Source organism: Manacus vitellinus, unplaced genomic scaffold (genome assembly GCF_001715985.3).
Source record: "Manacus vitellinus isolate BGI_N305 unplaced genomic scaffold, ASM171598v3 scaffold_15_pilon, whole genome shotgun sequence".
Taxonomy (NCBI): Eukaryota; Metazoa; Chordata; class Aves; order Passeriformes; family Pipridae; genus Manacus; species Manacus vitellinus.
The window spans coordinates 8,455,792-8,483,528 of NW_021939122.1; the positions used below are offsets into that span (position 1 = coordinate 8,455,792).

Genomic DNA, 27,737 nt, shown 5'->3' on the forward strand with positions numbered 1-27,737 from the left:
TGTGTTGAGCATTCCTAAAGTGAAGGAGATGTTTACTCTAGAACTTTATATAGTGTTGAGAATGAAGGGAATGGATGGAATTCCAGATTAAGGAAAGACACGTAATATAAAAATCTAAATATACAAGTAGCAATAGTTGAATTTTTTGTTTGAATTGTACACATTAGATTTCATTCCATAATTTCATAGATCTGCCAAAAATTGTATGTTTTCTGGACAGTGTGCAGAATGATCTATTTTAATAAAAACACTCTATGTAAATTGAGTGACATGGAAAAATACCTAGAGCGCACAGTTCACACCGTTATTATTTTCAGTTTTTAATTGTAACCATTTTTTTACTTCATTAAAAATTATTTCCAACAAATGGCAAATGTTTTAAGAGGATTGTTAAGAGATCAAGCTATACTATTCTATGCAAAGCAGAAATCCACTGGGGTTCATTGACGTTCTTTCTAGATGTCTTTTCTGTAGCAGGAACAGTTTGAGACAAAGAATTACAAAACTACACATGTTTTGGATTTTCCTTCTTCACCTCCACCTGGATTTTCTGCTAAAAAACAGATAAGAAAAGTAAAATGAGTATTTTCTGTTAATTTTAGCTGCTCTAATTTCTTGTTATAGAGGTGTTGCTTTTGTTTTATGCATATTATGTGTGTTTGACCTTCTGAAATTTCACTGCTTGTCTGGGAAATAGGAATATGAAACAATGACACATTATATATACATATGTGCATATAGTGTAGGAGTGGATACTAACATTTCTCAAAGGACCAAACACACACTGAACCACTCTTACTGGAAAGTTTCAGCAGTTAAGTAGATATGACTGTCCCACACATACAAAACTGAGGAATGCAAGCCATGCAAAAAAAAAGGAACTCTTTGATCAATATAATCTGTGAATCTATTTTTGAAGCAGATGATACAAAAACTTTAATTTGACCTAATTACATAAACCTTTATTCAACCCTGCGTGAATCCCTTTGTAATTACTGGTTAAAAGAGAGAGATAGTTTTTATATTTTTATCTATAGCTACTGATTCTGTTACTGTCTCTCTCAAATGATTCCACAGATGTTCATTGGTCATAGTTAAGATTCTTTCAATGTAATCAATTGCGTTTCCAGGTTCATTTAAGGTAAGATACCAATATTAGAATTAAAACTTACATTCGAAAGCTGTGGATCACCATGTTACTAGGTCATTTTCGACCCTTTCCACCTGCATTGAAACATGTCACATAATCAGTGTCCTACCCTCTGTAATTTGTGGATATAATCAACACTATGTTACTAACTATGTATTTGATTTTCTCAGTTTAATATTCTGCTCTGTTTTACTTTCTCTTCTGAACTTTCCACTGTAGTGGTTCAGCAAACATGTTTATTTTGTTTTGTGTCTGCTGAATGGCTAAGAATAGCCCGGTCAGTGTGATCTAGAGAAAGGACCATGGTTCAGCATGTATCAAATTCTTGTTTGTATGAACTGACTTAACAAACCCATATATTTACATGGCCTTGATTTGACAGTGTCAGATCTGTCCTTCCCAAATGTGCATGGCCTCATTCCAGTGTGTGTTTAAAAAGATGCAGAATAATTCCCTTTCTTTTTGGGATGCCAATTATTCTATGCAAAGGCCAGATCCTTGGCTCCTGCAAATCAGTCTGTGCTTGGCTGTTTTCCCTGTGGGAAAATACTTCCTAAGTCAGTGGCTTAAGTGATTCCAAAATACCAATATTCTAAGATGATCCTAACTTCAAGTGAGAGTGGAAATACCCAATTCTTCCTAAATGAATTATTTCGTTTTTATTTAAGAAGCTTATGCTTAAGGGCATAACATCTGACTTTAGTAACTATACTCTTTACCAAGAAAGCAAATATGTAAGGAGGTTTGAAGTTGTGTGAGGAGATCCCAGATTGTTTTGTTTTGTCTTGCTAATATTTCTGTGAAGTTCAGGTGCTTACATTCCAGTGTAAGGAAAAGAATACTTTTTATGTACTGACAACCAGCTAGTTCTCAGCAATAAATTAATCTTAAGTAAAATTATATGAGCAATTTCAAGAAAAAAAAGTGTCATTGAAAATAAATTTGGGACACAATTTGGAGGGTGTAATTTCTGTGAAAGTGTGTGTAAGTGGTATCACAGCATGAGCAGGCCAAAATATTTGACTCATTTTATTAAACTTTTCAAAAAATCTACTTTGATTAAATCATGTAATTTACAGTACTTTTTAAACCACTTTGCAATAACTTTTAATTTTTTTTAAATTTTATTTTAACCTAGTATCAATATTTTTAGGAGCCAATAATCCTGGTTCCACTTCACACACTGACAGTAACTTGATGGGTGGCCTTGAGTAGCCCCTCTTTTGTGTGAAATGTGAAGAATACTCACCTATTTCCCACAGACCCTGATGAGCAAATAAATTATTCAGTACTGTTTTATGTTTTAAAAATGTGAAACACAGAGTAAACTAACTTTTCTTCTTCAAACTAGCTGACAATTAATCACTTTGGCTTAATCACACATGGTTTTGTTTTAATCTCTGAACCAGTCATCTCAGTTGATTGGCAGAGCTGTTGACCTGCTGTTGCACATGCATTACAGAATAAAAATAACTGACTCATTTGACTCTTACACTGGAGTGATAGGTTCTCAGTTTCTGTAAAATCAGATTCTCTTCTAGGTTAGGATATGCAGAACCATGCTTTCAATTTCAGGACTTGGACTCTCTTTGGAAGATTAGTGTTAAATGTGTAATATGAGAGAGTGTATTTCAGCCAAGAAACTTGTGGTAGGGAATTAGAGCCCAAAGCTTTATCTTAAACTTGGAAGAGATTTGGGGATTTGCAGTGCTTTTTTATGTTCCAAATGCATACCTTCCATTCCCTTATGTTTTTCATTTCCAACTTAAACAAAGCACCTGAATACATTTGGGGTTGGTGCCACGCAGAATTTTAATACATATCTAGTATTTCAGATAAGCATTTCATTACATTCAATTTTAAGTCTTTAGGCAAAAGAAATTTTACATTCCCTTCACGTTTGTGATGGTCATGTTTTATATAATCCTGCAGTTTGGAAAATGAAGTCAGCGTACTGGATTTGTGTCATCTTTAAAGTTTACTCCTCTTCCAAGTAAAGATAAAGCTAATTTGGCAAATTCAGAACTTGCATACTATTAGTATAAAGTAATAGAATATTGCACAAGTGCACTGCATGTGTGAATTTGAGAGAGAGAGAGAATATGTTGACTGCCTTACAAATATATGTAAATGAAAATCTAAGAAGTTACTTAACCTTTTTGGGCAGCTGCTTCTTCTTCCTTTTTCTTTTGTTCCTCAATAGCTTTCATCTTCTCGTCATATTCATCAGCTCGTGTTTTCCATTCAACCCTGTTGTTTTGAAGACCATCAAACATAGGTGTAATTTCCTTGTGAAACCTTGAGAATTCCTGTGCAAACAATTTAAATTAGTACATTAAAAATTTTAAGCACTGATGAGTTGTAAAACCTGAAATTGTGGAAATACTGCTGAGAAAGCATTTAATTTTTCTGTTAGATCTAATTCTAAGGCATATTATTGAAAATACCATATCGGGATAATAATACCCTATTGTGCACATAGTCTGTTAGGAAAATATTGGAATTGTATACTTCACATTTTAGTATCTTCCCTAGTGCTACATATGATAGTCTGACTCATATAATACAGTTATAAATATGATACACGAGATTTTATTGTATAATTATCAGGAAAAAATAAAAAAGTCTATTATCCTGTAGTATATTTCAAGCAGATGAGGATATATCTGAAGATGTTAAAATATTACATGTCACTTTTCTGCATGACTCTTTGGGATAATATAAAAAACTAGACAAGGATTAATAATGTTGACATTTCAATGCCTTATAGAAGGTACAGAATATCTATATGTCCAGAGTATTTCAAGTTTTCTATTCCCTTTGCTGTGCCATTAACTGCTTTCTGTAACCGCCGCATGTTGTTTGCTTATATTAAATGGGACTGTGAAAAATCAAGCTGGACTTTGTAACTCAGTCGTTCAGGGTAATAACAAAACCTCAGCACCTTCAAGTTTCACTGGTATCTTCCCTTTATGTGAATTTGCTTCACATCTCTTGCATTTGCTCTGTGGGAGCAGTTCTTTGAAAATTTGAAATCTTTGAAAAATTATGACAGTTGTGATGGTTGTTCACCCTGTGACCAAGAGTCCTGCTGCTGTCTAGAATTTTTTAACTGCAACAGCTTGTCACTAATTGTGCCATCAGAACGGAAAACAAAACCAGTCACTCTTACCTTGTACACAAATGTACACACAAAATCTATGAAACCAACTTGGAGCTTAGGTAGTTCATCTCCTTTGTTTCTGTCCATCATAGGCTAGAACAGAAGAGCAGCAGTTTAGAATAAGTAGATATCATGCTTTTTGGTATCATGATCTAGTAAGCATCATAGATGTTTTAATGACAGTTAATATTGCTTAACACAGTTAAATTATTTAGTACTTACAATAGGTTGTTGCTGTAGCACAGTTCGTTCCAGGTCACCTTGCTCCCAGAATTCGTTCGCAACCATGAGGGCAACCTGAATAATCACAATTCAGTGGAATTATCAGCAGAAAGCAGTAAATTTAAATAAATAAAAAACCAAGGCTTTCCAGAAAATGGGGAAAAAAAACCTGTCAATTTTTTTCAGCAGTACTATCTGCTGTACTGAAGGCTTTTTCCAGCAAATTAATAATATCCTGATGCATGCTGAGTAAATGATAGATTATTGTCAATGGGAACAAGGCAATATTAGCAACATAACAGTCTTGTAGTACTGCAAAGTATAGAACTCAAGAAGACTCCACAAGCATCCTACAGTTGTATTTTGATTATGCATTGTTAAAACATATTCCTTCCTGTAAGCCTAAGTGATGTGCTTCAGCAGGATGGTCGATAAGCACTGGAGTACTTGAAGTACTTATGTACCATTCTGTATTGCAGAATTTATTTTTAGCATGTTTAAGCTATGGCTTAGCAATGGCACCGAGATCTACAGAACAGACACAATTCAAACCATACTGTTGTTAAATCTGTACCTTAAAAATAGCTGGAGAGCAGTAAAAGTTGTACAGCACAAAAATACAGCTGCCAGAATTTGGGATACCAGTTTTAGAGGAAGGACAAGTAGAGAAAGATTGGCAGCCTGTGAAGTGGTTGAGGAGAGACATCATGGAACACCTACACTCACAGTGACAAAGATAGAGGTTCTTTTCTGAAAGCAACAGGTACTTAAATATATTTATCAACGGATATTAAATTTTTTTTTTTGACTGATCGTACAACAGATGGGCAGTAAAACAGGGAGTACATCTAGTATTGTCTATTTCAAAAGTACTTACCTTACTCTGCACTTCCCAAGGCTTGGTTATTGCAGACAGGTCACATCCAGTCATCATCATAGCCCTTTGAAAACAAAAAAACAAAATGAGTGTCATTTTGGGTGTCAAGAGGATGGTGTCAGGCTCTTTTCAGTGCTGCCCAGTGACAGGATGAGAAGCAATGGCCATAAACTAAAACACAAGAAATTTCACCTCAACCTGAGGGAGAACAAATATACATTGAGGGTGGCAGAGCACTGGAACAGGCTGCCCAGGGAAGTTGTGGATTCTCCCTTTCTGGAGACATTCAAACCCCACCTTAACATGTTCCTGTGTAACCTGTTTTAGGTGACCCTGCCATGGCAGGGGAGTTGGACTAAATGCATATGTCCCTGCCAAACCTAACTATTCTATGATTCTGTGATAGTTAGGATGATTATTAAAAAAAAAAAAAAAAGAAGTCTGGATTTTAAAATGAATTTAGATACCTAAGATGGAGATGGATGCACATTTTGCACATTTTGAGAAGATCGTAGACATCTATTTTAAAATCATGGTTATGCTTGTCATTGGACAATAACATCAAGTCTTAATTTGCATGTTTAGGAGCCCAAATTCTTTTAAAACCTAGTTCTAGATAACTGGTTGAATAAAGAGTAAAATATTAACCACCTACATGATGACTTCTTTTTTTGTTGGGTCAATAGATATATACTTAATTGCCTGCTCTTCTGTTTCCATTTTTTCGATTGCATCCACAATCTTTTGGAACATAGTTCTTTTCCTGTTAAAACATACCAATAGAACATATATTAGAGAACATAAGTTACTATATTAATAATTAAATAGAAAACCATATTTACTATATTTGTGCTTTTCCAACTAGCATCCTAGTCATAGTAGTATCAAAGTGAAACCCTCTTGTTGAACTCAAACTTTTCAGGTAACCTAGACATTTAGATTTTGCTATATACTACTGACATGTAAAGTAGTGTGTCAGAATTCTGACAAAGAAACAAATAACCAATTTCCTACCTCTTTATATTAAACTGGGGTGGCATTCTCATTTCTTTAGTATTACATGTGCATTTCTGTACCATACTGAACTGGGAAAAGTGAAGCAAATACTAATAAATAGTCTTTCACTTCCTCCCATCAAAAATCCAAAGAATTGCTAAGACCTGACTAAGAAGAAATTTCAAAAACATAAAAAGTATCTTGCTATTCCTTAATAAATCTTCTAATTTTTGTTTAGAATCAATGAAAAAATGGAATTACTGTTATTTAAAATTTAATAACTGCTAATAAACAACTTTCTGAATTTTTTCCTGTCTTTAAATTGTCCCAATCATAAAACAAAAGGCTCCATATATCTTTAAAGAAAATACCCATTATAAAAGCACATCAAGTCACTAACTTGGGAACTGAATGGATGATTTGATATTTGAAGTCTTTGGCATATTTAGCACATCATTTGATGTCCGTAGGGTTTTTGTAAACCAGCACGTTCAGCATCCTCTTGTTTAGTGTGAGTATTTACTGTATGGTATGCTAAATATCACATATGTGCACAACGTTATGATTAGGCTTCCGAATCCACACTTCAGGAATAGTGTTTGTTGTAACTAAAGCATATTGAAATGACGTACTGAATTTATATGAAATATTGTATATGTTTATGTTTTCTTTTATTTGTAAGCTTATAATGAATCTAAGAATGTCTTGGTTTTTACAATAATTAGACTTAATAACAATTTTAAGTAAAGTTCTATGCATATAAACAATTAAAAATTGCAGTTATACATTCTATAGGATTGACTTCTTTTCAATACAAAGTTATACAGAATTTAGTACTTACTTGAAATACAAAGCCAAGTCAGTTGCTATTATTGCAACTTCAAATAAGTGTAGGACGGTTTCAAACTGGCGCTTATTTAGGTTCTGGAAGATGTTTAAACTCTGCAAGGTGGAAAGTTTATGAATTCAATTCCTTTTATAACACTGTCTTTGGTTTGTACTATACAGGTTCTTGCAGCATAGTATAATGAAATTGGCCAACTACAGTCCCTAAATGAAAATAATGCTAGAAATTAAAAATTCACACTCCGTAAATCTAATAATCCTAGAATTTTTAAAGCTTTCCAGTAGAGACCTTTTCCCCCTGTTAACCTGGATTGGTACTATTGCCTGCAGTTAGGGGCCTACCATGGTAAGTGCAATGCACTTTTCCTCTAAAAGGGAACGAGACCATCACACTAAGCAGTTTTCTGAGTGTCCTGGCTTTATTTCTTTCTTTAACAGAAGAGACAATGCCTGTGTGAGCACAGGGAGCAGCGATGCTGCTGGTGAGAGCCTCCAGAGGTCCTGACAACTGCTCTGGCCAAGAGCAGGGGTTAGTCCCCAGCATCTCACATTTGAAAAAGTACATTGACATCAATAAAGGTGTTTTGTTTCTTTGTTTTCAGCGAACAAATGCTTAGCATAAGGATTTATTCCATGACCTCATGAGGTCAGGCAACAGCACCACCACAGGGATTAGAAGTGGAAAATGAGGGTGGAAGTGGGTGCCAGCCATGCTGCTGTAAACAAGGGATGGAAGGAGTGCATGCATGCACATCTTGCTTTAAATCGCTTATTTCCATGGAAAATACAGAGTAAAGAGTGTAAATTGTTTCCCTTGCTGCAGCCAGAGCCCGGCGCTGAGGAGGGCAGGAAGGCCGATCCCCGGTGGAGGAGAAGGGCCTGTGGGGCAGCTGGGCCTGGGGACACTGAGGGGAGCATCACCTCAGCAGCGGCTGGGGAAGGGCAGCTGCGGGCGGCTGCCTGGTGCGGGAAGATCAGTAATGGGAGCTGCAGCAGAGCCTCATGAGACCCCTTCTCTCTTCAGCAAGGTAAAGGTGTGGGGTGGGTCTGGCCTGGCAGCAGGGGGGCCTCCATAAACAGCTCCATCCCTTTGTTCCTCAGCTGCCAGAGCCCGAAGCTGAACTGGGTTCTCTGTTCAGGCACAGCGGTTTAATGACAACATGTGGTTGTCATGTATGTATTGTATTTTCTGCTTTGGTTTCAATATCAGCTGTTTTGTGAAAATGCAAGAAACTCTGAGTCACATGAGTAAGGCCCAGAGGAAAAGCTTTTCTATCTGAAGTGAGTCTGTTTCTGGTGGAATTACTGATATTTCTCTAAAAGTGGAAAATGTGTAAGAATTTGGCTTAAACTTCTGAATTTTAGCATAATTTCTTGATCTGGACATAGAGGAATGAATGAGACCCAGTGAAATTTGGAACACTATGGCCTAATTGGATCTTTTGTGTTGATCGTAGTAAGCAGAATGTCCATGACGTACCTCATCTTGCAGCAGGGTTTTACTGTACTCTAGATGATGCCTTTCTAAAATGGAAGAGCCATGAAGTTTTGCCAGTGGAGCAGCTGACCTGTTGAAAAGTAGGCAATTATTTATATTATTTTGAAGACAATAGTTTTTATTCAGGTTTCATGTATTTAGGGTTAAAATGCTTCTGATCTCCATGTTCAATAGTTTAATCTGTATGCATTAACCATTGGTATGACGCAGAGAAAAAAGTCCAACTTGCTTGCCGTCAGTTTTGTGAATGAGTGATGATGGAAATTGGAGAGCACTGGGTGTTCAGTGCTCACTAAAGTCGAAGGTGTTGTTAGATACCTCAAAATGCAAAAGCTGTGTTATTTAATGTATGCCTCTATTTTGTCTTGCATGTTCAGTTTTGCTGTTTGTACAATCTATGCCAATCCTGTGTACCTTAAAAATAGTTTTTATCCATCCTTTAGTGTTTATTTTGTGGTATGGCTTTTGAACTCTCGTATGTCTGTGATGACTGGGATTCTAGTTAACTCTAAGTTAAATCTGAAATAACAGTATAATGGAGTTTAAGTCCTCTAATGCCCTTGGGCTTCTCCCCTCCCCCCAAACCCACCATTTTATGGACCACACAAGTCCTGACAGCTTAGGTGTGTTCAGTCTTATCACAAAACTAAAAGCGTTCCCCTGACATTGGACTAAGCTTCAAGCAGAGGAAATTCTGTGTCAGACTATGATGGTGGGATGAAGGGAGAAGTATCCTCCCTACAAGGGCTCCAGGTGGTTCTGAATGTTTAGAACTGTATTTTCCTCCTTTCTTCCCTCAGCTAATAGCTGTATTCCTCAGATAACCCCGGATGGGCTACATCATACCTATATTTTCTGATGTGATTAAGACTGTTGTGGTAAAGCCTAATGAGTTTTATAAATAGCTTTACTGCGTATGACCTCATGTAGAGGGCTTTCAGCTAGGGAAGACCACAGTAGGAGGATTTAAACCCCACCTTAAACTTGTTTGGATGAGAGGCAGTCCACTGGATAAGAATCAATGTCTGTCATTCTCTCTCTCCTACGTCACCTGGAGAATCCCTGGGAATAATCGGAAAATCCCCCTGCGTCACTGTTCTAGCACAGAGGCTGAAATGCCTCTCCTGTGAGGAGTGTATTCAGGGTCAGAGGGGGAGGATAAATCATTCTGGAGACATAGCTGGTGGAAACTGTAGTCAGAAAATTATAATCTTCTGGTACACGTGACATTTTGAGAAACGTGTGTTCTCTGGCTAGCACTTGGAAACAAGCCCTCACAGATCATGTAAGAGACTAAATGGTCGATTCTTCACTCTTCAAGACAAGAGTGAGTCTCACCATGATATATATCGTTGTAATACAAAGGTAAATTTAAAATGAATTAATATCATTTTGTAACAAGCATCTGCTAATTCATATTGTTTCATAACAAACAAGATAGAAACCACAAAGAAATCCTTTAGAATATTTTCTCAGAACAAGAGGGAGCATGAACTGCAAAGCTGAACCTCCTGATGTGTAACTTCTGGGCATGTGGACTCGGTGGTAAACTCAAACTTGTTAGCTCAGAATCCTGTATAACATGAGGAGGTTACACCTCAGGAGAGGAGCTACATCAGTCAGGAAACTGAGTGTGAGAAGGAACAACTGAGCTAGTCATATTAGGCAGTGGAAAAGAGAGGAAAAAATCCCATCTTACTCTAAACTGGCCCTTGTCTATGTCACATCCTTAAATCCCTCTCCAGAAAAGTGCTTATGCCCCTTTGTCTTGAAAAAGACAAAATGCCCTTTCTCATTTCTTTGTGGCCTCGTGCACAAAGTTTTGTCTACTACAATCCATGCATTGCTAGCGTCTTTTAAAAATGCAGCATCAGGTGACCCTTCTAAGATTCTGCTTTTGCACTTTGTCTTTGTGTTTCAGCTGTCTGAAGTGCTCTGAAACAGAAACCTTCTGTAGCATAATTATTTATTCATGCCAGATGAATATGGAATATATACCTTATATTTTTGCAAGTTTTGACTTTTTTTTCATTTACCACTAAAAACAGTACATTACTATGTTTTTGAGCATTTGTACTTACTTCATTTGATACAAGTTATTGGTCCCTCTGTGATCAATGTCATGGCAGAAAGCAGCAGCAACCATGGCAAAGGCTTCTAGATCAGTATAGTATTTCTTTATTTTACCTGTCTGTAAAAGAAAACAGATAATTCCAAGTGTGTGTCTTCCTGAGTTTCCCATTTGGAATTGAAAGAAAACTAAATAATGAATGTAAGGTTAATATTAGCAACATTACCATCAGTAGAGTAAACATTGTTTGTCCCACATTGAATCCATGTCTCCAGTTATGGTAAGTGATATCTCGATAACCCTTCCTGACTGTGTACATCCATCTCGTAAGAACCTATTAGGAACAAAAGTGATTAAGACTGTGCTGCTAATTGAAACAAAACAATGGAATTGCTATAAAATTACTGGAATATACTATGAATTTACTGTAATAATATGCCAGTTATTTGAAAATAAATGCTTTTCATTGAATTAAACATTGAAACGGCAAATTGTTCTTATAGAAATGCATGTTGATTTAATCCCCTATATAGCTCACACAATTCAAGATTAGTTTTATGTTTTTATGACAAATATGTAAATGTTTCATTAAAAATGGAAGGTTGTTAACCATACTGCTAATATTTTAGTATTATCTACTTCTAGATTAAAGTACCTAAAATCAACTATTTAAAAATAAATATAAACAGGAAAAAATAAACTAAACCTCAGCTGGGACTTTGAACTTTTCAACAACATTTATCTCAAAGAACAGTCGTATTCCACAAGTTATCAGGCCATGCTCTGTAACAGGAAAGTCACTGAAGCGAAATTCATACAGTTCTAAATCTTTTGGATCAGGTAATTCTTCTTTCTGTTAGGAAAAATCAAAAACAAGGGGTTTTCTGGCAAGAACAAAGTTGGAAAAGCTTTTTTTTTTTCATTTTCTTCAGTAGAAATATTGCTTAAGGAAAGTATGCTTACTGTGTCTTCAAAGGCCTCAGGTGTCAGTACAAACTAATGTGTATTAAGTCATGAAACACAGTTGTGATACTGCTGGGTTTCTTCTCAAAGACAATAAATAAAAGCCTTGGAAAGATTCTTCCTACTCTGAATTCCAACACAATTTGTTTTGGCCATCTCAACATTTCCTTAGTTTAGAAACCTCGAGCCTTGGAAATTCTCCTTCCTGGTATAAAATCCAGTGGTTCTCACACTTTTAGCCTGATCTCAAGGGTACAGTTCATCTTTTTCACAACCAAAATTGTTCTCACTGAGTGTTCTTCCCTTTTGGATCTTATGAATAGTGAAGCATATAGTAACCAAAACCAACCTGTCTAGACCAAAACATTTTTTACTATTACAGTTGAATAAAGCATAGCAACAACATTTTGTTTTTACTAAAAAGTTTCCTTGCACGCCTGCCTACCCATAGCCTTGTCTTCTCTTGGAGACACTGTAGGCAAGCAAAGATTCCTGTACATTATTTGACTTCTGGAGTGCTAGCTGTTTGCTTCTGCTCCATAACCAGCCCTCAAAATAGGTCTGTCCTACCTTTTCTTCTGTGATAGTCTCTCTTTGTACTAGTCTATATATACTTAATAGACAAATCGAAAGTGGACTGGAAAATCCTACAAGATCAGATTTAAAAACTCACAAATCTTATTTATGTTTTCATTTGTCTGATGTAGTAGATTCTTGACTGCTTCACTATTGAATGATCTCAGTATATGCACAAAGTAAAAATTGTTACAATTTCTAAATGTACCAAGCATATAGTATGTATTGTTATTATGGTTTATTTAAATCCCTTCAAGTCATTTACTTTCTAGTGCTGTAGTTGCTGGTGATTCTGCCTTTCTGTAGTTTACAGCAGTCTATTCTGAACAGTCTGACCACTGAAGAAAATGAGGGATCATTCCAGAAGTAGTAGACTGTGTAAGTACATAACCTTTGCCCCACGTACTAAATTTCATTAGAAGTTGTCTGGTTGCCATTCCGAGATTTTTCTCTCTCTGAAGGGCAGACACAGAGTTTTGTCCGGCTTGTACTGACAACCTCCATAAAACATATACTAAATTTTAAAATGCAGAAGATACCAAAGTTAAGAAATCCAGCACCACTCTTCATCTGTGTATCCCAAAGCCTAGGGGAAGCAGTATTGTATTTTAAAGAATATGCTCCAATCCAAACAAGAATTAACTGAAGGAAGTCTGATGCAACACTAAGAGTAGATTATATTATTACAATGACTGCCTTCCTCCATAGCAGTCTATAAATGATCTCTACTTTTTGGATAAGGAAAAAAGATGACTGAATGTATGCATGTATTTTAAAAATAAGGCCAAACATCCATTTCCTTCTCCCTGGGTTTTTCCTTTATGTCTACGCAAATCAGAGATCAAGGGCAAAGAAACCTAGACAAGTGATGGTTTAAGACCCATTACTTTGTGAATCATCAGATCTATAAACACCTGCTTTATCCCATTAGGTATCTGGGACTCCAGGTCTTATAATAGGATAAAGCATATGCATGTAGCCTTGGAAGTGCAGATGATATTAGACCTTTGAATTTGTGACTTCACAATGTTGAGAGAACCCACTTTAATTGCTTTTTGGAGATTTAAAAATCATACCAATATTATGTTTTCACATTTGGAGCCTTTACCATAATACTCAGGTTTTGCTCTACCAGTAGAGAAATTTTATAATGTTTATCTATTGTTTTTTGCAGTTTTGCATGCAACCAAAATAAATTTCCTTTAACAGGTATGTGAAGCTACACATGATCTGTTGATATTTTTGTTGCACCACTTGCAAGCTGTCTGAGCATCTGTTTTGTAGAAGCCAGTAAAACATTAACACCAATGCATTCCAGCATGCACATGTACATAGCTAAAAATAGTTTCAAGAGGTCTTTTCCCTATGGCTATGTGTACCTCAGCAAATGTGGTGTAATAGTAGGAAATATGTGAAGTGGTTGGTACGGGAAATCAACAGATTTGTGTGTATTTGACCTTTTTTCTTCAACCTAGCTATGTTTTGATCTATTAACAGTGGAAGTTCATTCAGTGTTTTCCTGGAGCACATCTTTGAGGTTTTTTCAGATAAAGTAGGCCAGTGAATGTGCTCCAGGACTGCTGCAAAAGAAAAGAAGTGCACTAAATGGGAAAAATTAGGAGTTTTCTTTCAAAAAGGCACTTCCTTTCTAGGTTGAAGTACTAAGGCAACCAGAGAACTGCACAGTCTGGAAAAGAAATGACTCATTTTTGTTTTAGTAGTACCAGAGTAGTAGAACAGAGACCTGATTAGGTCAAATCTGTTTTGTCACTGTGAAGTCAGGGATCACTGTCTTTGGACTTCTCCGCCTAAGGAAATGCAGGAAAATTAATCTGAAAGTAGGTTTGTTCCACTGACACTCCTACATTATTCCTACATACTCTCACTGAGAATGAAAGTGGCCTCACTTCAATATCCCTTCTTTTATTTTCAAAATTAAATAAATTAAATTCAATTACAGATATAGCATTGTCTCCATGGATATTTTAAAAGGTTAAACACTTTAAATGTTAATTCATATAAACACTTCTTTATATGGCCTTGACTATCCAAGTCTGTTGATGTATATTTGGGACAGAATGTTTCCCTGTAGGTAACAGTGGGGTCTCACATACAGGGACAGTAGAGGTTGACCATGTATTACTAAATAAGCTCATCTAGCCTGTGGCACTGATAGCTAATGTCAATTGTATTAATCAGGATTTGGCTATATGCAACTTTTTCTACGATGAGGACACATTACTGTCTGACAGAAATACATCACCAGAATTTTCAGTTTAATGACTTACCAAAATCCTGACGAGATCCTTTTGATCACATTCATCCAAACTATTTACATTTAATTTCTCCTTGTATTTCTAAAAATAAAAAAGGGTAAGAAAATTAAGTTTTTGTGTAGCTAATTTCCCACTTTAATTTTGTGGTTGTGTACAGAAACTTACCAGGATAGATTCAACTTCAGCAGGAGTGGCCTTTGTCTGGTACATAAGCATTTCCTGAGCAATGTCTTTCCTGTTTTCAAGCTTGTTCATTTTGTCATAAGTGTCAGTATTTAAAACAGACCACCCTAGGAACTGTGTGAGAGTCTAGAACAAAGCCAAACAAAGCAGAGATGATGCCAGGACAATAAAATGAACAATTTGAACTTACTTTTCTTAGGGTCCAGTTTCTGGTAACACCCTTTGAAAAACAATGTGCCACTCTATTTGTTAGAGGCCTTTATCTTCCATCAGCTGGTTCTGTAAGTACTCATAGCTTTTAATGAGATTGTTTATCTCAGCCTAGTAATTAAGGCCCCATATTCCCACTTTATATAGCAGACTTTGAGGCTTATGAAGCTTAAGTCAGGTGAGTGGACTTGGATACACTGTGTAGCATCTTATCTTGCCTGAGTACATATGATCATGGATATTATGTGAACTCCCATGATCACAGGCTCAATATCCATTGGCAAGAAGCATGCCATTCTGCTTACCCATGGTGACCATGACTAAATAGTCAAATGATTGAAAATAAAATTTTATGTGACTTCTTTTCGTTACTGGCATGTAAATGATCGCTCATAATTTTTTGGTTTTATATAGGCAAATAAAATCTCTGATTCTTAAGAAACTGTATGGTGAAGAAGATAGACATTTGTCTAGATGTTAATACAGCCTATTTGGAAATTTTCAGACATTTAAAATTATTTTTTACTATAGTATTTTTTATTAACATTACATGCTCCTTAAACCCTCTAATCCTATTAAGCTTACTTCAATGATCTGTTCATCATACTCATCAAAAGGCTTTCCATCTTTCCTATTGTAAAATGTTGCAACTCCCACAATTTCTTCTTTTTTGTTGACAATAGGCAATGACAGGACATTTTTAACAACCCATCCGGACTCATCCACTGGTCCTTTCTGTAGGAAAACCAAAAACCAGGAAATGTATATTTCTTTGAAAGTAATAACACAGCTATTGATATAAGCAATGCAACAACAAGATCCATGCATCACAAAGGAGAAATTATTTATGTAATCAACTGTATAACTAATTAGTGGCAAACATTAGCATATTTGTCTACAATATCTATATTGTAGAATATATATATAATTAATTATATCATATCTATAATATAATAAATATATATGTATAAATATATAACTATAATTAATTATATATCTATAATTATTAACATTACTGAAATTACCTGAAATGTGAAGTATTCATCTTCTGGCGCATTCATCATGTTACAAATCTGCAGCATAAAGAAAATGAGCCATTGTTTAAATGGAATGTAACGGGTATCAAGACGTAGCCTAATATTTTAAAAAGGCATGTTTATTTTCTAAGCTAGGAACAGTAAACATCCCAGCCAGCTAGAGAAATTAGAACTTAGTTTTAAAACTTTGTTCCTATTAAATTAGATGTGGTTATTCTACCAGACATCATTCTGGAGTGTTTGTAGCAAACTCCCTCATGTAGGATGTCTCACAGTGCAAAAGCATAATGATTAAGAAAATGACTTCCCGTTTAAAATGGCATGGGTGTTTCTAGAATGAAATAATTGAGTTCTAAGGGCTCTATTAAACATGCCATAGGGTTACTAATAGCTGTCATACATCATGACTTTGAATTACTTATATTGTCTACACAAGAAGATAGAAGAAAAAAAAAGAAAATTTTAAAACTTTGTATGTGATGGGTTTGTTACTTTGACATTTTTTTATGAGACTTTGCACACCTGGAAAGTGACATCGGATGCACACATTATTCCCCCAATATCACCATAATCAGAGGACACTTTTCCAGATGTTTTGGCCGTTTGTGCCGAGGCCTTGTCTCCATCCAGACTACTGATTCACATGGTTTCACTAGGAACCAATGACACTGGAACAGCATGGTATTTTTGTAGAGGATTTTGGTCATGTGGAGGTTTGGGATTGGTTTTTTTTGTTCAATCAGAACAACTGTATGAACTATAACTTCTAGATTTTACTATTGTTATGAACTTACAAGTCCATTTTCAGCAACGTATGTTGGCAATCCACTGATAAGACACCAGTGATCTGCTGGAGGTGACCTTTAGAGAGACAATGAAATTAAATTATTTCTACAGTATAGACATGTTATTCTATCCCAGCAATATATCTAATTACCACACATTTGCAGGGTGCCAATGAATACTCACGGAATGACTTTGATTTCTTCTTGTCCATATAAAAGATAGTCAATAATCTTATAAAAGTTAACTTCCTAAATGAAAAGAGAAAAATATGTAGGTGACCTGTACAACATCAATGTCAAACTTAAGATTCATAAAAAGAAAAATTAGTATCCTTACTCGTCCATCAGGTGTCTTGGGGCCTTTGTATGGCTCTGCCTCCCCCAGCCGGATTGGCCACTCATCATAGAACTCCTGGAAAATGATACACGGGGTTTAGCAAAAGAAAAAAACCAAACCAGTTCTGTGTTCAAAGATAACATCACAACTGTGGATTGCAATTTTGTTTTTTTATTTTTCCGTAGTTTACTATGGTCACATTTCAGACAATATTAAGAAAACATTGTTCATTATAATCCAGGCAATGTTTACCAGTAAATTGCAGGCTAATCTGAATCTTATCTCTAGACAGCTGTACAACTTAATTGTTGTTTTAGAAGGCAGGTATTTCAGACCTGCACTTCCCTCTTCTACCCTTTCTCATATGGAATTATTAGTATGAAAAATTATTTCAAAATTAACCTTCAGATTTATCATGATTGTATCCTTTACCGTGCTTATATTTCACATGTAATCTTTGTAACATGGTTAAATTTATATATAAATTATCCCAAAGGGCTAGAAAGGATGGTAACTTTGTGTCTTTGAGACTTAAGGTTAGGAGTAGGACATTTCTAGCAAGTAGGCAAAATAGTTGTTACCTTCTCTTTAGTCATGTCCAGCAGACCAATGGAGTATCTTTCACAATTCAGATACATTCGAATAGTGTACAGTGCTTTGTGAAACTGCCGCTCTATATCTGTTAGCTCTTCAAATACTTTGTTGGCAGACCACAAAAGCATCTATTTACAAAAGAGAAAAAGGGTAAATATTCATAACAGTGGGAAACACATGCATCCTAGGCATTCCAGAACAAAATGATAAGGTGCATTACTGTTATCATATGAAAAAATAAATAGATGCTATCCTTACTGCAGTAAGCATGCAAGTATATAAAATAGTGGGAATAATAATGGTTTCACACAAAAATTAAGTATTATCATTAAAAAATTCTTCTATACCTGACTTCTTCGTGATTCAATATTGTAGAGATACGATGTGTGATGATTTCTTATGACCAAAGACACAAAATTGAGGTATTTTTTAAATACCTAAAAATGATAAAGAGCAAAAATAAGATTTAAGTATCAAACCAAGGGATAGAATCACTCAAACTACTAATTGAACTAACAGCTATATCGTTGTGTGTCATTTAATGTTATTACCTCTTCATCCTCTTTTGAGAACTCAGGGGCATTTAATTTGTTGAGTGCCATCAGAACAGCAAGCACCTCTTTACCCTGTGTAATTGGAGTTGCCAACATATTGACTGTTTTATAACCAGTTTTTTTGTCCAGCAAGTCAGAAAAATGGTTGTTCTGAAAGAAAAAAAAAATCACAAATTAAATGCGGAACAATTAGTTACATACAAAGAGCAAATGATCATTTCATTTGACAACTTCTGTTTGCAATGCTGTGAGCACAGTTTCACACTTCAGTAGGTTTATACTTGCAAAAAACCCATTTTCATTATTTAAGTCAATCTTGCAGAGTTATATGTACAAGCTTAATTTAGGCATTGGCTATGAAGATAGTTTCTGAAACCAAGTTCTGTGCAGGTCTTTATTATAATGCTGAGGAATCTGAGGAATTAAAAATGAGTGAAAATCTAGAATAAATGAAAGAACAATAAGAACTGCTCCCTGATTACCTGTGAATCTAATACATATGGCTTGCATGTAAAAGATTTATTATTATTTAATTATTTCTGTAGATAAAATTCATTATACTGTTCCAACACTCAGTATTTAAAACTACCATCTGTCCTGGCTAAAAATGCTTCTGGCAGAGAAGCATCCCCTGCACTTACACATGTGGCTGAGCTGTTTCTTATTTTTTCCTGTCTGACAGGCTCCCAGTCCTGTTGCTCCCAGCCCAACATGCTCTTCTGGTGAAAGGGAGGGTATAGGACTAGGGGGATCAGAACACAGAGCTGCTTTTGCTGTGTGTGTGATCCTGTGGGAATAAAACCATGTGACTAATGAATGAGCCACAACTAACTACCCAACCAGTTTCATCCTTAAAACTGAATGCTTAGGAGGGTTTAGCAAAAGTTATTATTTTAAATTTTTAGTGTAAAAAATACTGAGAGGCTAGTTCATGTTTCATGGAAAACTGTTTTATTTCCTCATATCAAAGAAATTCTTGGTGTTTTCTTGAATGGCTTTAGTGTTCTCTTAAAAAAAATAGATTTAAAAATTTTGGGGTAAATCTGTTTGTCAAGGGCTGTTATGTTTTGTGATGTTATTATGAAAATACACCTGAATGAGGTGAGTTATGATTTGGGGGTTGAAGTCTATTGATATGTGCATACTGAGAAGTGACATGGTTCTACTAAGCAGCTAAAATAGCCAGACTGTCTTCACTGAGCCTTTTTTATCCCCTCACATATGCCACTGCTAAAGGGCAGTGCTTAGACTTCTTCAGTGAGATGAGTGGTCAAGCCTTGATCTGCAGTCAATGACAGAGTCTCCTTGAATTTCCTTTAACAAGTCTGCTTCTGATTTCTCAAGGTGATGAGCAGTTGGTGTTAAATAAGAATGTCAGGAGGCAGCAAATGTCCTGGTAACCAGGGAAGGTCAGACTGCATTGGAACACCATGGACAGAAATGGCAGCTGGCCAGAGCAAGCCCAACAGAGTCCTGTTTTAAGGACATCCACGCAGAATCAAGATTCCCAAATCTTACCAGTCTTCTGCTGTTGACAAATGTTTGTAAAGCCACTTATAAAGCAACTGACTTGTTACTCCATGTCCACCCACAAAGCTGGTAAATATTACTGCTACTGATCACTGCATTAGCTTAGGCAGCTGAGATCTGAGTGGTGGATCTCAAGGTGTCTTCCTTGCTGATAGGCTGGAGAATGTTGCAGAATGCCACATAATGGAATTTCAGCTTTCATAAGTTACAGAGAGAGCTGCTTAAACAAAAACCCCAACAAATAAATGTTTTCTAGAGCATAAAATCAAGCTTGACTGTACTCAGAAATGCCAGAACTAAATTTTTTGTCTGCTATTTAGATCTTTCCTCTTAATTTCCTTTCCCCCTCTTTGGTCTAGCAACTTTTTCTAGTATATTTTGAATTTATAGCATACACAGCCCTGAGAAGGAAGACTGAATTTTATTATGTGATCAAAATATTAGGGTTGGATTTTTTTTTCCCTTCAGTTCTTCATACTCTTTAGATAGTCTGTCTTCTACATTTGCCTTTTATGTTTCCTTCTAGAGCTGCATTTTGGTGAAAGGAATTAAATTTCTGGAAGTAACTCTTAAATTTCTTTTCTATATTTACAGCCTGGACTCTCTTACTGAGAGTTGATTCTCTTAAGGACAGCCTGTGTCATCCTTATAAATAGCATTAAATGTGTCAGGCTGTGTTTGGGTCCCTGGAAAGTGTAGCCAGTTTTGAATATATTGTCCACATGAAAAGGGGATGTCTTCTCTATTTTTTGACAAAATTTCCCTGTTTTGCTGTTTTCAGTTTTTCTCAGAGAAAGGCGTAGGGCGATCTCATTCAACAGACAGAAAATGCCAATCTATCTCTTCTGTGTAAGAATCAAATAGCCTGCTAAATAAATATGTTATTACATGGAAATACTTGGTTTTCTCTGAGATGTGCTACCTACTGACATAACCATTCTGGACTTGGATGTGGTTTTGGGCTTCAGTAACAAATTGTAAATCTCTGTTTTAGCCACTGAGAATCAAGTAAATCATATAGATAATTTAACCCTATTTTGTAGTCCTTCTGCATCACTAAGAGCATCTAGCATGATGGTGAGCCTCAAGTTTCTGGTTTTAGGGCACTGTGTACTGCTATGAGGGAATAAATAAAAATTTCAGACACCCCTGTATTTCTGAATGCTTAAAATGGATGTATATATACCAAAGAAGCTGAATCAGCAGGACACAGCTGCTATGTCTTTGTTCAATAACTCCAGGCTGAAGGTACAAGCAGTGGTGTTAAGAAGTGTTCAGAAGCAGCAATTTGGTCATGTGAATTTTTCAGAGGATAGAAATATTTTAATGCAACTCTCTGTTCAGAAAGTTCAGTAACCACAAGCCACCCTGAGTTGTGCCTAAATAGCACAATGTAGAAAGATATAAAAACCTTGTAACACATTGACAGCATTCCCACTGCAAATACAAACACTCCTGTTTCATATTAATTTGCATATACAAGCAAAAAAATTGTGCTTAGATTTAGGCTTTTCATTATTGCATATTTTATACATAATTGCTATAAGTTTTGAAGCCTTTATTTCCACTTATTTCTATTTATTTCAGATTTTTTAAAATAACTTGGGAACATAAGCTCCTTTTTTTTTTCCCCAGAAAATTACTTTTCGCAAGGACTCAGAAATCATGTTCATAGACAAATAAGTGAGAAATGTGATCTGCAGTACCAGAGCCCAAAGAACATCTTGGTATTCCCATGACTACATGAATGTAGTCTTAACTGTGGTACATCTGAAAGCATTTCCTGCTAGCTCCACTTAAAGTTGAGATACCAAGGCATTTGCTATACAATAATCAGTTCTTTAGATACATCCCAAGATGTGCAGTGTGTCCTGGATTTGCACTAAGGTAGCACCAGCACCTACCTAGCACAGCCAGCTAGCACAACCCTTTCAGTGAAGAAATGTTTTTTAATATCCAATCTTCCCCTGGCAATATCCAATATCCAATCTTCCCCTGGCAATATCCAATATCCAATATCTTCCCCTGGCACAACTTGAGGCCCTTTCTTCTTGTCCTGTCACTTGTTAGTTGGGAGAAGAGACTGACTCCCACCTTGCTACAATCACCTTTCAGGTAGTTGTAGAGAGTGATAAGGATCTCCCTGATCCTCCTTTTCTCCAGGCTAAACACCCCCAGCTCCCTCAGCTGCTCCTCATAAGACTTGTGGTCCAGAACCTTCTCCAGCTTTGTTGCCCTTCTCTGGAGGTGCTCCAGCTCCTCAGTATGTTTTTTGTAGTGAGGGTCCCAGAACTGGAAACAGGATTCGAGATGCAGCCTCACCAGCGCTGAGTACAGGGACATGATCCCTGCCCTGGTCCTGCTGGTCACACTGTTGCTGATCCAAGTCAGGATGCCATGGTCCTTCTTGGCCACCTGGGCTCACACTGGCTCGTGTTCAGCTGGTGTTGACCGGCACCCCCAGGTTCTTTTCCATTGGGCAGCTTCCAGCCACTCTTCCCCAAGCCTGTAGTGCCACATGGGGTTGAAGTGACCCAATAGAACAGAAGTGATAAGACTTAATCCTGCAGGTGAAGTAATAGGGCCAAGAGAGTAGATGCCTATTTTTCTCCACCTCTTTCTTCTTGTAAAGCACAGAGGAAGAAGGGCTTACTGTGACCCCTTGCAGTTATGACTGTTTTACTTCTTTTGGGCAGGAGGTTTGTGTTGCATAGATGAGCTTAGACTGGTCAAAACGTCTCATCCTTTGGATGTGTGATGACTAGGAGTGGGTGTGGAGCACTACTGGAATGGAAACTGCAGGAATCTCTGACATGAGGAGCTGGTGTCACACTCCCATATTTCCTTGCATTATCTCTACATGTTTCTGGTTTTCTTTCTGGTAGCTCTGCAGTATTTTCTTCTCTTCCTGATATTTTGTTCTTCCACTATTTGTCTTCCACTGGTTCAGGTTTCTCAAAATTTTAAGCGCTCAGTAGGTGGTATTGGTGTGCTATATTGCCTCATCTCATACTTCTGCTTAGCCTAATTTCAACTCACGAATGTTTTTGTTTCATAACGATGTAATTGAGTATGAATAGAAAATGAAAAACAGCTACCATTAGCTACAAAATGTCATCAATCTGATTCAAGACCAAACCAAATTAGTTAAATGAGTTGCCCATTCCTTAGGCCACACTCCAAAAATCATGTATTGTCAGGGATGTAAATTGCATTTTGAGATGTAACTTACTAGCATTACAGAACAAATTGACTTTGTTATCTTCAAGATCACTAGGGTTGTGAAACTGAATCAAGTAGAAATTAATATATATTTAACAGCACTTGGGGGTTGAACTTTTCGGTTTTGTCAGTGAAATGCCTGCTTGTTACTTGCCATATGTATTTTGGCTATTTTGGAACTTTTTTAAATTGGATTTGTATTGTATTGCTTTAAGTATTTTTTCACATAAACTAAGAAAACTAGGTTAAAAGGGAGATTTTCCTTTTAATTTTTAACATGCATTTTTTCTTCAATTTTGGGAGCTTTCCTCTTTTAACACTAAATCAAGGGAAGAATTGTTTGGTGTTTCCTTCTGAAAGGCACGATTAATAGAAATTTGTTTCTATGTTAAAATATTTTCTGGTAAACTGACTGAACCTTTGTCTTTATAACAGATAGGAACATGTTTACATTTTTCCAGTTAATATTTACTGTGTTGAGTGTGAATTTCTGACAATCTGAGTTTTATTATCAAGATGATAAGATAGAGGAGTGGAAATTAACATTCACAATGCACATTCTTCTGAGGTGAAAGGCCACCTCCTTTCAGGCACAGCCTGGAGTCTGGGGCCCAGCACATTCACATCAGTCTGAAACTCCTGTCGCTTCAGACAGGCCTGGAATTAAAGTCTCTCCCACCCTTGCATTAAAGAGAAGTAAAGCTGCAGTCTGAAGCTGGATCGGATTGCAAGGGGATGATACAAGTACTTGCAACTTGAAGATGTATTTAAGTTGGTTTGTATCATAGATTTCCAGTGTTTAAATTCAGTGACACAAAGATCACTGTTCTGGGTGCTTAATCTGAGTTGGAATGTTGCCATGGCCTCTTGTTTCTTCACTTCACTGAGGTTTGTACAGGACTTCTAAAAATGAGACATCATCTTATTTCAGCATCAGAACATTTCACTCCCTTTGTAGTTCTAATCCAAAAGCTTTCACTTCTTTTGAAGCATTTTTTTCACCATTTTTATAATTTTATACTCTACTAAAGCCAAGAATATTTTTTCTTGAGTTTCCAACCCTCAGTTAAATCCCTGTCTTCAGATACCTCTGAATTGAAAGGAATAGTGTAATAATTTAAATAGATTATAGATTAAAGCAGATATATATAGTATTTATTATTGGTTCTTACAAACTGAGAGTGTGAGATTTTGATTCCCCAGAAGACATACTCCTTGTTGAACTATTTCTTAATTTTATTTGGAAATAATGCCTTACTAAAAAATGTAAAGTAATTTTGCTGTCCTTTGTACTGTTGCCTGTGTTATCAGTTACTATTTAAAGAATATTAATGGACATACCAAATTCTTATGATACCTATTATTTTCCTTTGTAATATTTGAGTCACATACTCTGCTGGACCCTGGGAATAATGTGAGACAAATTGTTAGGGTAAGGGTCCTACCTGGCCTTCTATTTCTCACAACTGTTAAATCCTGGATTAAACACTATTAGCTCTCACAGTCAACAGGTCCATAATCATGTGGGGAGAGACTGTTCTGCCTGCTAATTGAATTACAGAAGGTCTGTATCTTTTCCTCTGCTTTTCTTTTCTGAAGCATTAGTCAGGATGAGGAGCTTCCTCACGTTTATTGGTATCTTTCCAGGTTGAAGAAAGAGATAATCCCTAAAGAACTGGTTACCAGGCACTAAAAGTGGAGTCATTTATTTTTTCTCCCAATGATTTATTGCTGTTCTGATCTTTTATTACATTTATTTTTGTTATAAAGGCGTGATGATTAAAGAATGAAAATGTCACACCATGGGTTTGTCACTGTTGTCATGTACTTGAGACTTAAAAAGCATTATGCTGTTTGGATATGGACTGTGTCAACAGTAGAAAGTGGCTAGACACAACATTTTTAAAGTACTATAGCCATCTAGAAGTAGTCATTGTGCATTTTGTATTCTGACAAGGCAGTAGGGGCAAAATTCCTCTCTGGCTTAATTCTGTTTGTAATTTTTTGGTCAGAACTTGAGTAGCAGATAATCTAGCTTGACTGAAGTGTTTATGAAGTGAACTGAAAAATGATCACCCTTTCAAAACATGATAAAGGCTTCAGTGGCTGCCTGTTTCAGCTGCCATGGACTAATTATATTCCTTACATGTTACTGACTCAAGCTGCAGTTCTGGATTCCCTATGGAGGTAAAGATTCTGGTGACATTAGTGGGACCTTTGCCTGTGTGAGGAGTGTGGACTTGGACAGGAATATTTTGTACACGTAGAATGGAAATCGTGACAATTTTGAGGTCTTTGGGATTGTTTTTAAATATCAAACCTTGGTCCCAGGGAAGTCTCTGGGAGTTTTTTGCTTAACTTATAAAGTGTAAATATTTATATGACATTTAGTTACCAAATATAGGTTAAAGAGACTGTGATTTAATTGCATTTTTAAGTGTGTGCTTAATGGCAGAGACCTCAGTAATCCTAAGAGAGTAAATGGGTGCCTAAGTAAAAATTACCTTAGAATGACTGAATAATAACTGGACAGATATCAAGCTGATATGAATTAATTTATGAGTGCAAAATACCTAGTAGGATTAGATGGACAGAAAATTTCTCTTATTTAAGCGTATTCAAATGACATTTCTCACAAAATTTTGAACAAATTCTACTGCAAACACAGCAATATTTGGGCAGCCCTGTTCTGAGCACCTCTCGCACACTGATGTTGAGAAGCAGTGCAATATCTGATAGGAGGCACATCTTTCTTGATCCTCCTGATCTTTTCTCATGTAATCAGTCTTATGAATTTAGAAGGATTATCCTCCAATCCCCCCACGTGGTGGTAAGAGGCAGTAAGTCAGACTCTTCTTGTCAGAACAGCAGTCATTGAAGAAAACGTTAGTGGTCAGTTGAAAATCAACTGATTTGTTTTATCAAATCAGTCATTCTTCTGTTTGCTCCTGTGATTCCTATTTACATCTGAGGTAGTTTACTATATATTGGAATGTTCTTTTCACATACATATATGTTTTAATTTGTTTCTGAGCTTTGAAAATAGCCCTTTATAACTGTAAGCATTATAAAATGTATTATTTTTTCATTTACCTCTTGGAAAGCATAGATAATGGCAATTATAAATATTTTTATTATTTAAAATGAGCTTAGGACATTGAGGTAATTTCTATCTCTGAAATGACCTGGAATTTTTAATTGACTGTATAGGAAATACTGAGAATCCAGACTGTCATCTTGAGAATAATCTTAGCACCATTTGATTATGCTCAGCTTTTCCACATAAGACTAAAATGTCACCATCTGATGATATAAGGTTAGCTATTTTTAAAGAAATCTTCAACAATCCAAGCATATTTATGTTTCCCCATATATTTCAGAGTAGTTTCTAAAACAGATGTCATTCATGCATGTTTAATTTTTGTTAGGTCACTCATAATTTTAATTAACATTTATAATAACCTTTATCAGCCTCTTAAGTACAGAAGGTGATTCTATGCAAATTTAATATGAACTTCAAAAATATCAGAACAGATCAGACTCATTAATCTTCTTCTATAGATGGTTCTGAACAAAAGCTCTGGATCTAGACCTACTTGATTGGATCCATTTAAAATCAAACACTGACTTGAACCTGAACATATATGTTGGCGACATCTTCATCTGTCCTCAGTCACCTACTTAAAAGGATGCATCTTCATTACAAAAGCTGCAAATTAGGTGTATTCAGAGATAGATGTATGGCAGCACAGAATGATAAGGGAGAGCACTTGCAAGCCCATATTGGAAAACAGAATAGAAGCCTGCCTTGTTCAACAGAAACACAAATATTCACTGGTCTCTATTTATCTAATATTCTTCTCCTTTATTATAGTCATTGACATTACAACAACTATGAGGATACTGGAAATACCTCACAAGGCTACATGATGTGATTCTACTGGAATTTATGCAATCTGCTGATGCTTTTCTCATGTTATTGGTCTGAATTTTGTCTCTGAGATGTTTCAAAAGAATGGCTTTTTACCTGGGTAGGAAGCTGAGTAAGCAAATGCACAGAAACCCAGTCCCCAAGAGAAGTCACTTACCTTTGTCACATCAGGTACATTAAAAAACTTCTTGGTATGAGCAGTCCATCCCACTATCCCGATGTCCAGAGGAAGAACAGTCTCATTTTCTGGTTTTACCAAATTGTCCTCATAGTTGGAAGTTGGAGTGACATCCAAAAGCCTGGTGGCTACCTCTGGAATACCATTTCGGGAACGACAAAGAAACATACTACACCGATCAGCTGCCAGCAGCTGTGCCAGCCTCTGCAGGGCCTTGTGCACTATCTTTTCCATAACACCTGCTTCATCTTGGATTTCTGTTATCAACTCAAAAAGTATGTTGCTTTCCTCCAGACGAGACATGTCTTTGAAGCTGACTCCTTCCTTCACATCTCCAGGGTTCACTTTAAAGATACTTCCCAGCACTTCTGCCCTCATTTTTCGGTCAAAATACTCCTTGGCAAACTGAGGATTGTTCTCCAGGTATTTTTCAACAGCATCTTTATTTACGTCACCCATTTTTGCTGGATTTTTCTTAGGATTTCTTTTAGAAATTCATCACCATCAAAGCAGGAGTGGTAGGAAGAAGTCCTAACTT

General features: G+C 36.2%; 1 protein-coding gene across 1 annotated transcript; it reads right to left on the minus strand.

Annotated features, from left to right (window-relative positions):
• Positions 1-305: 305 nt before the first annotated feature.
• Positions 306-27,677, minus strand: PDE6C (phosphodiesterase 6C). The gene is made up of 22 exons (XM_008929837.3): positions 27,179-27,677; positions 18,336-18,488; positions 18,132-18,221; positions 17,772-17,912; positions 17,191-17,265; positions 17,038-17,102; positions 16,863-16,929; positions 16,057-16,104; positions 15,617-15,766; positions 14,804-14,947; positions 14,651-14,719; positions 11,530-11,676; positions 11,050-11,157; positions 10,834-10,943; positions 8,735-8,822; positions 7,250-7,350; positions 6,068-6,175; positions 5,413-5,476; positions 4,536-4,610; positions 4,323-4,406; positions 3,306-3,459; positions 306-553 (listed from the first exon to the last, which is right to left on the minus strand). Exons 1-22 carry the CDS (start codon positions 27,656-27,658, stop codon positions 498-500), a joined length of 2,577 nt encoding a protein of 858 aa, XP_008928085.1. The 5' UTR covers positions 27,659-27,677; the 3' UTR covers positions 306-497.
• Positions 27,678-27,737: the final 60 nt, after the last annotated feature.

What these genes read in the sequence shown, in the direction of transcription:
- PDE6C (XM_008929837.3), bottom strand. Translation starts at nt 27,658, where the DNA reads ATGGGTGACGTAAATAAAGATGCTGTTGAAAAATACCTGGAGAACAAT. An exon ending in ACGTTGCTGAAAATGGACTT is followed by an intron (nt 16,105 to 16,862) that starts GTAAGTTCATAA and finishes TTTATGCTGCAG; the next exon opens with ATTTGTAACATGATGAATGC. An exon ending in GACTTGGCTTTGTATTTCAA is followed by an intron (nt 6,176 to 7,249) that starts GTAAGTACTAAA and finishes ATGTTTTAACAG; the next exon opens with GAAAAGAACTATGTTCCAAA.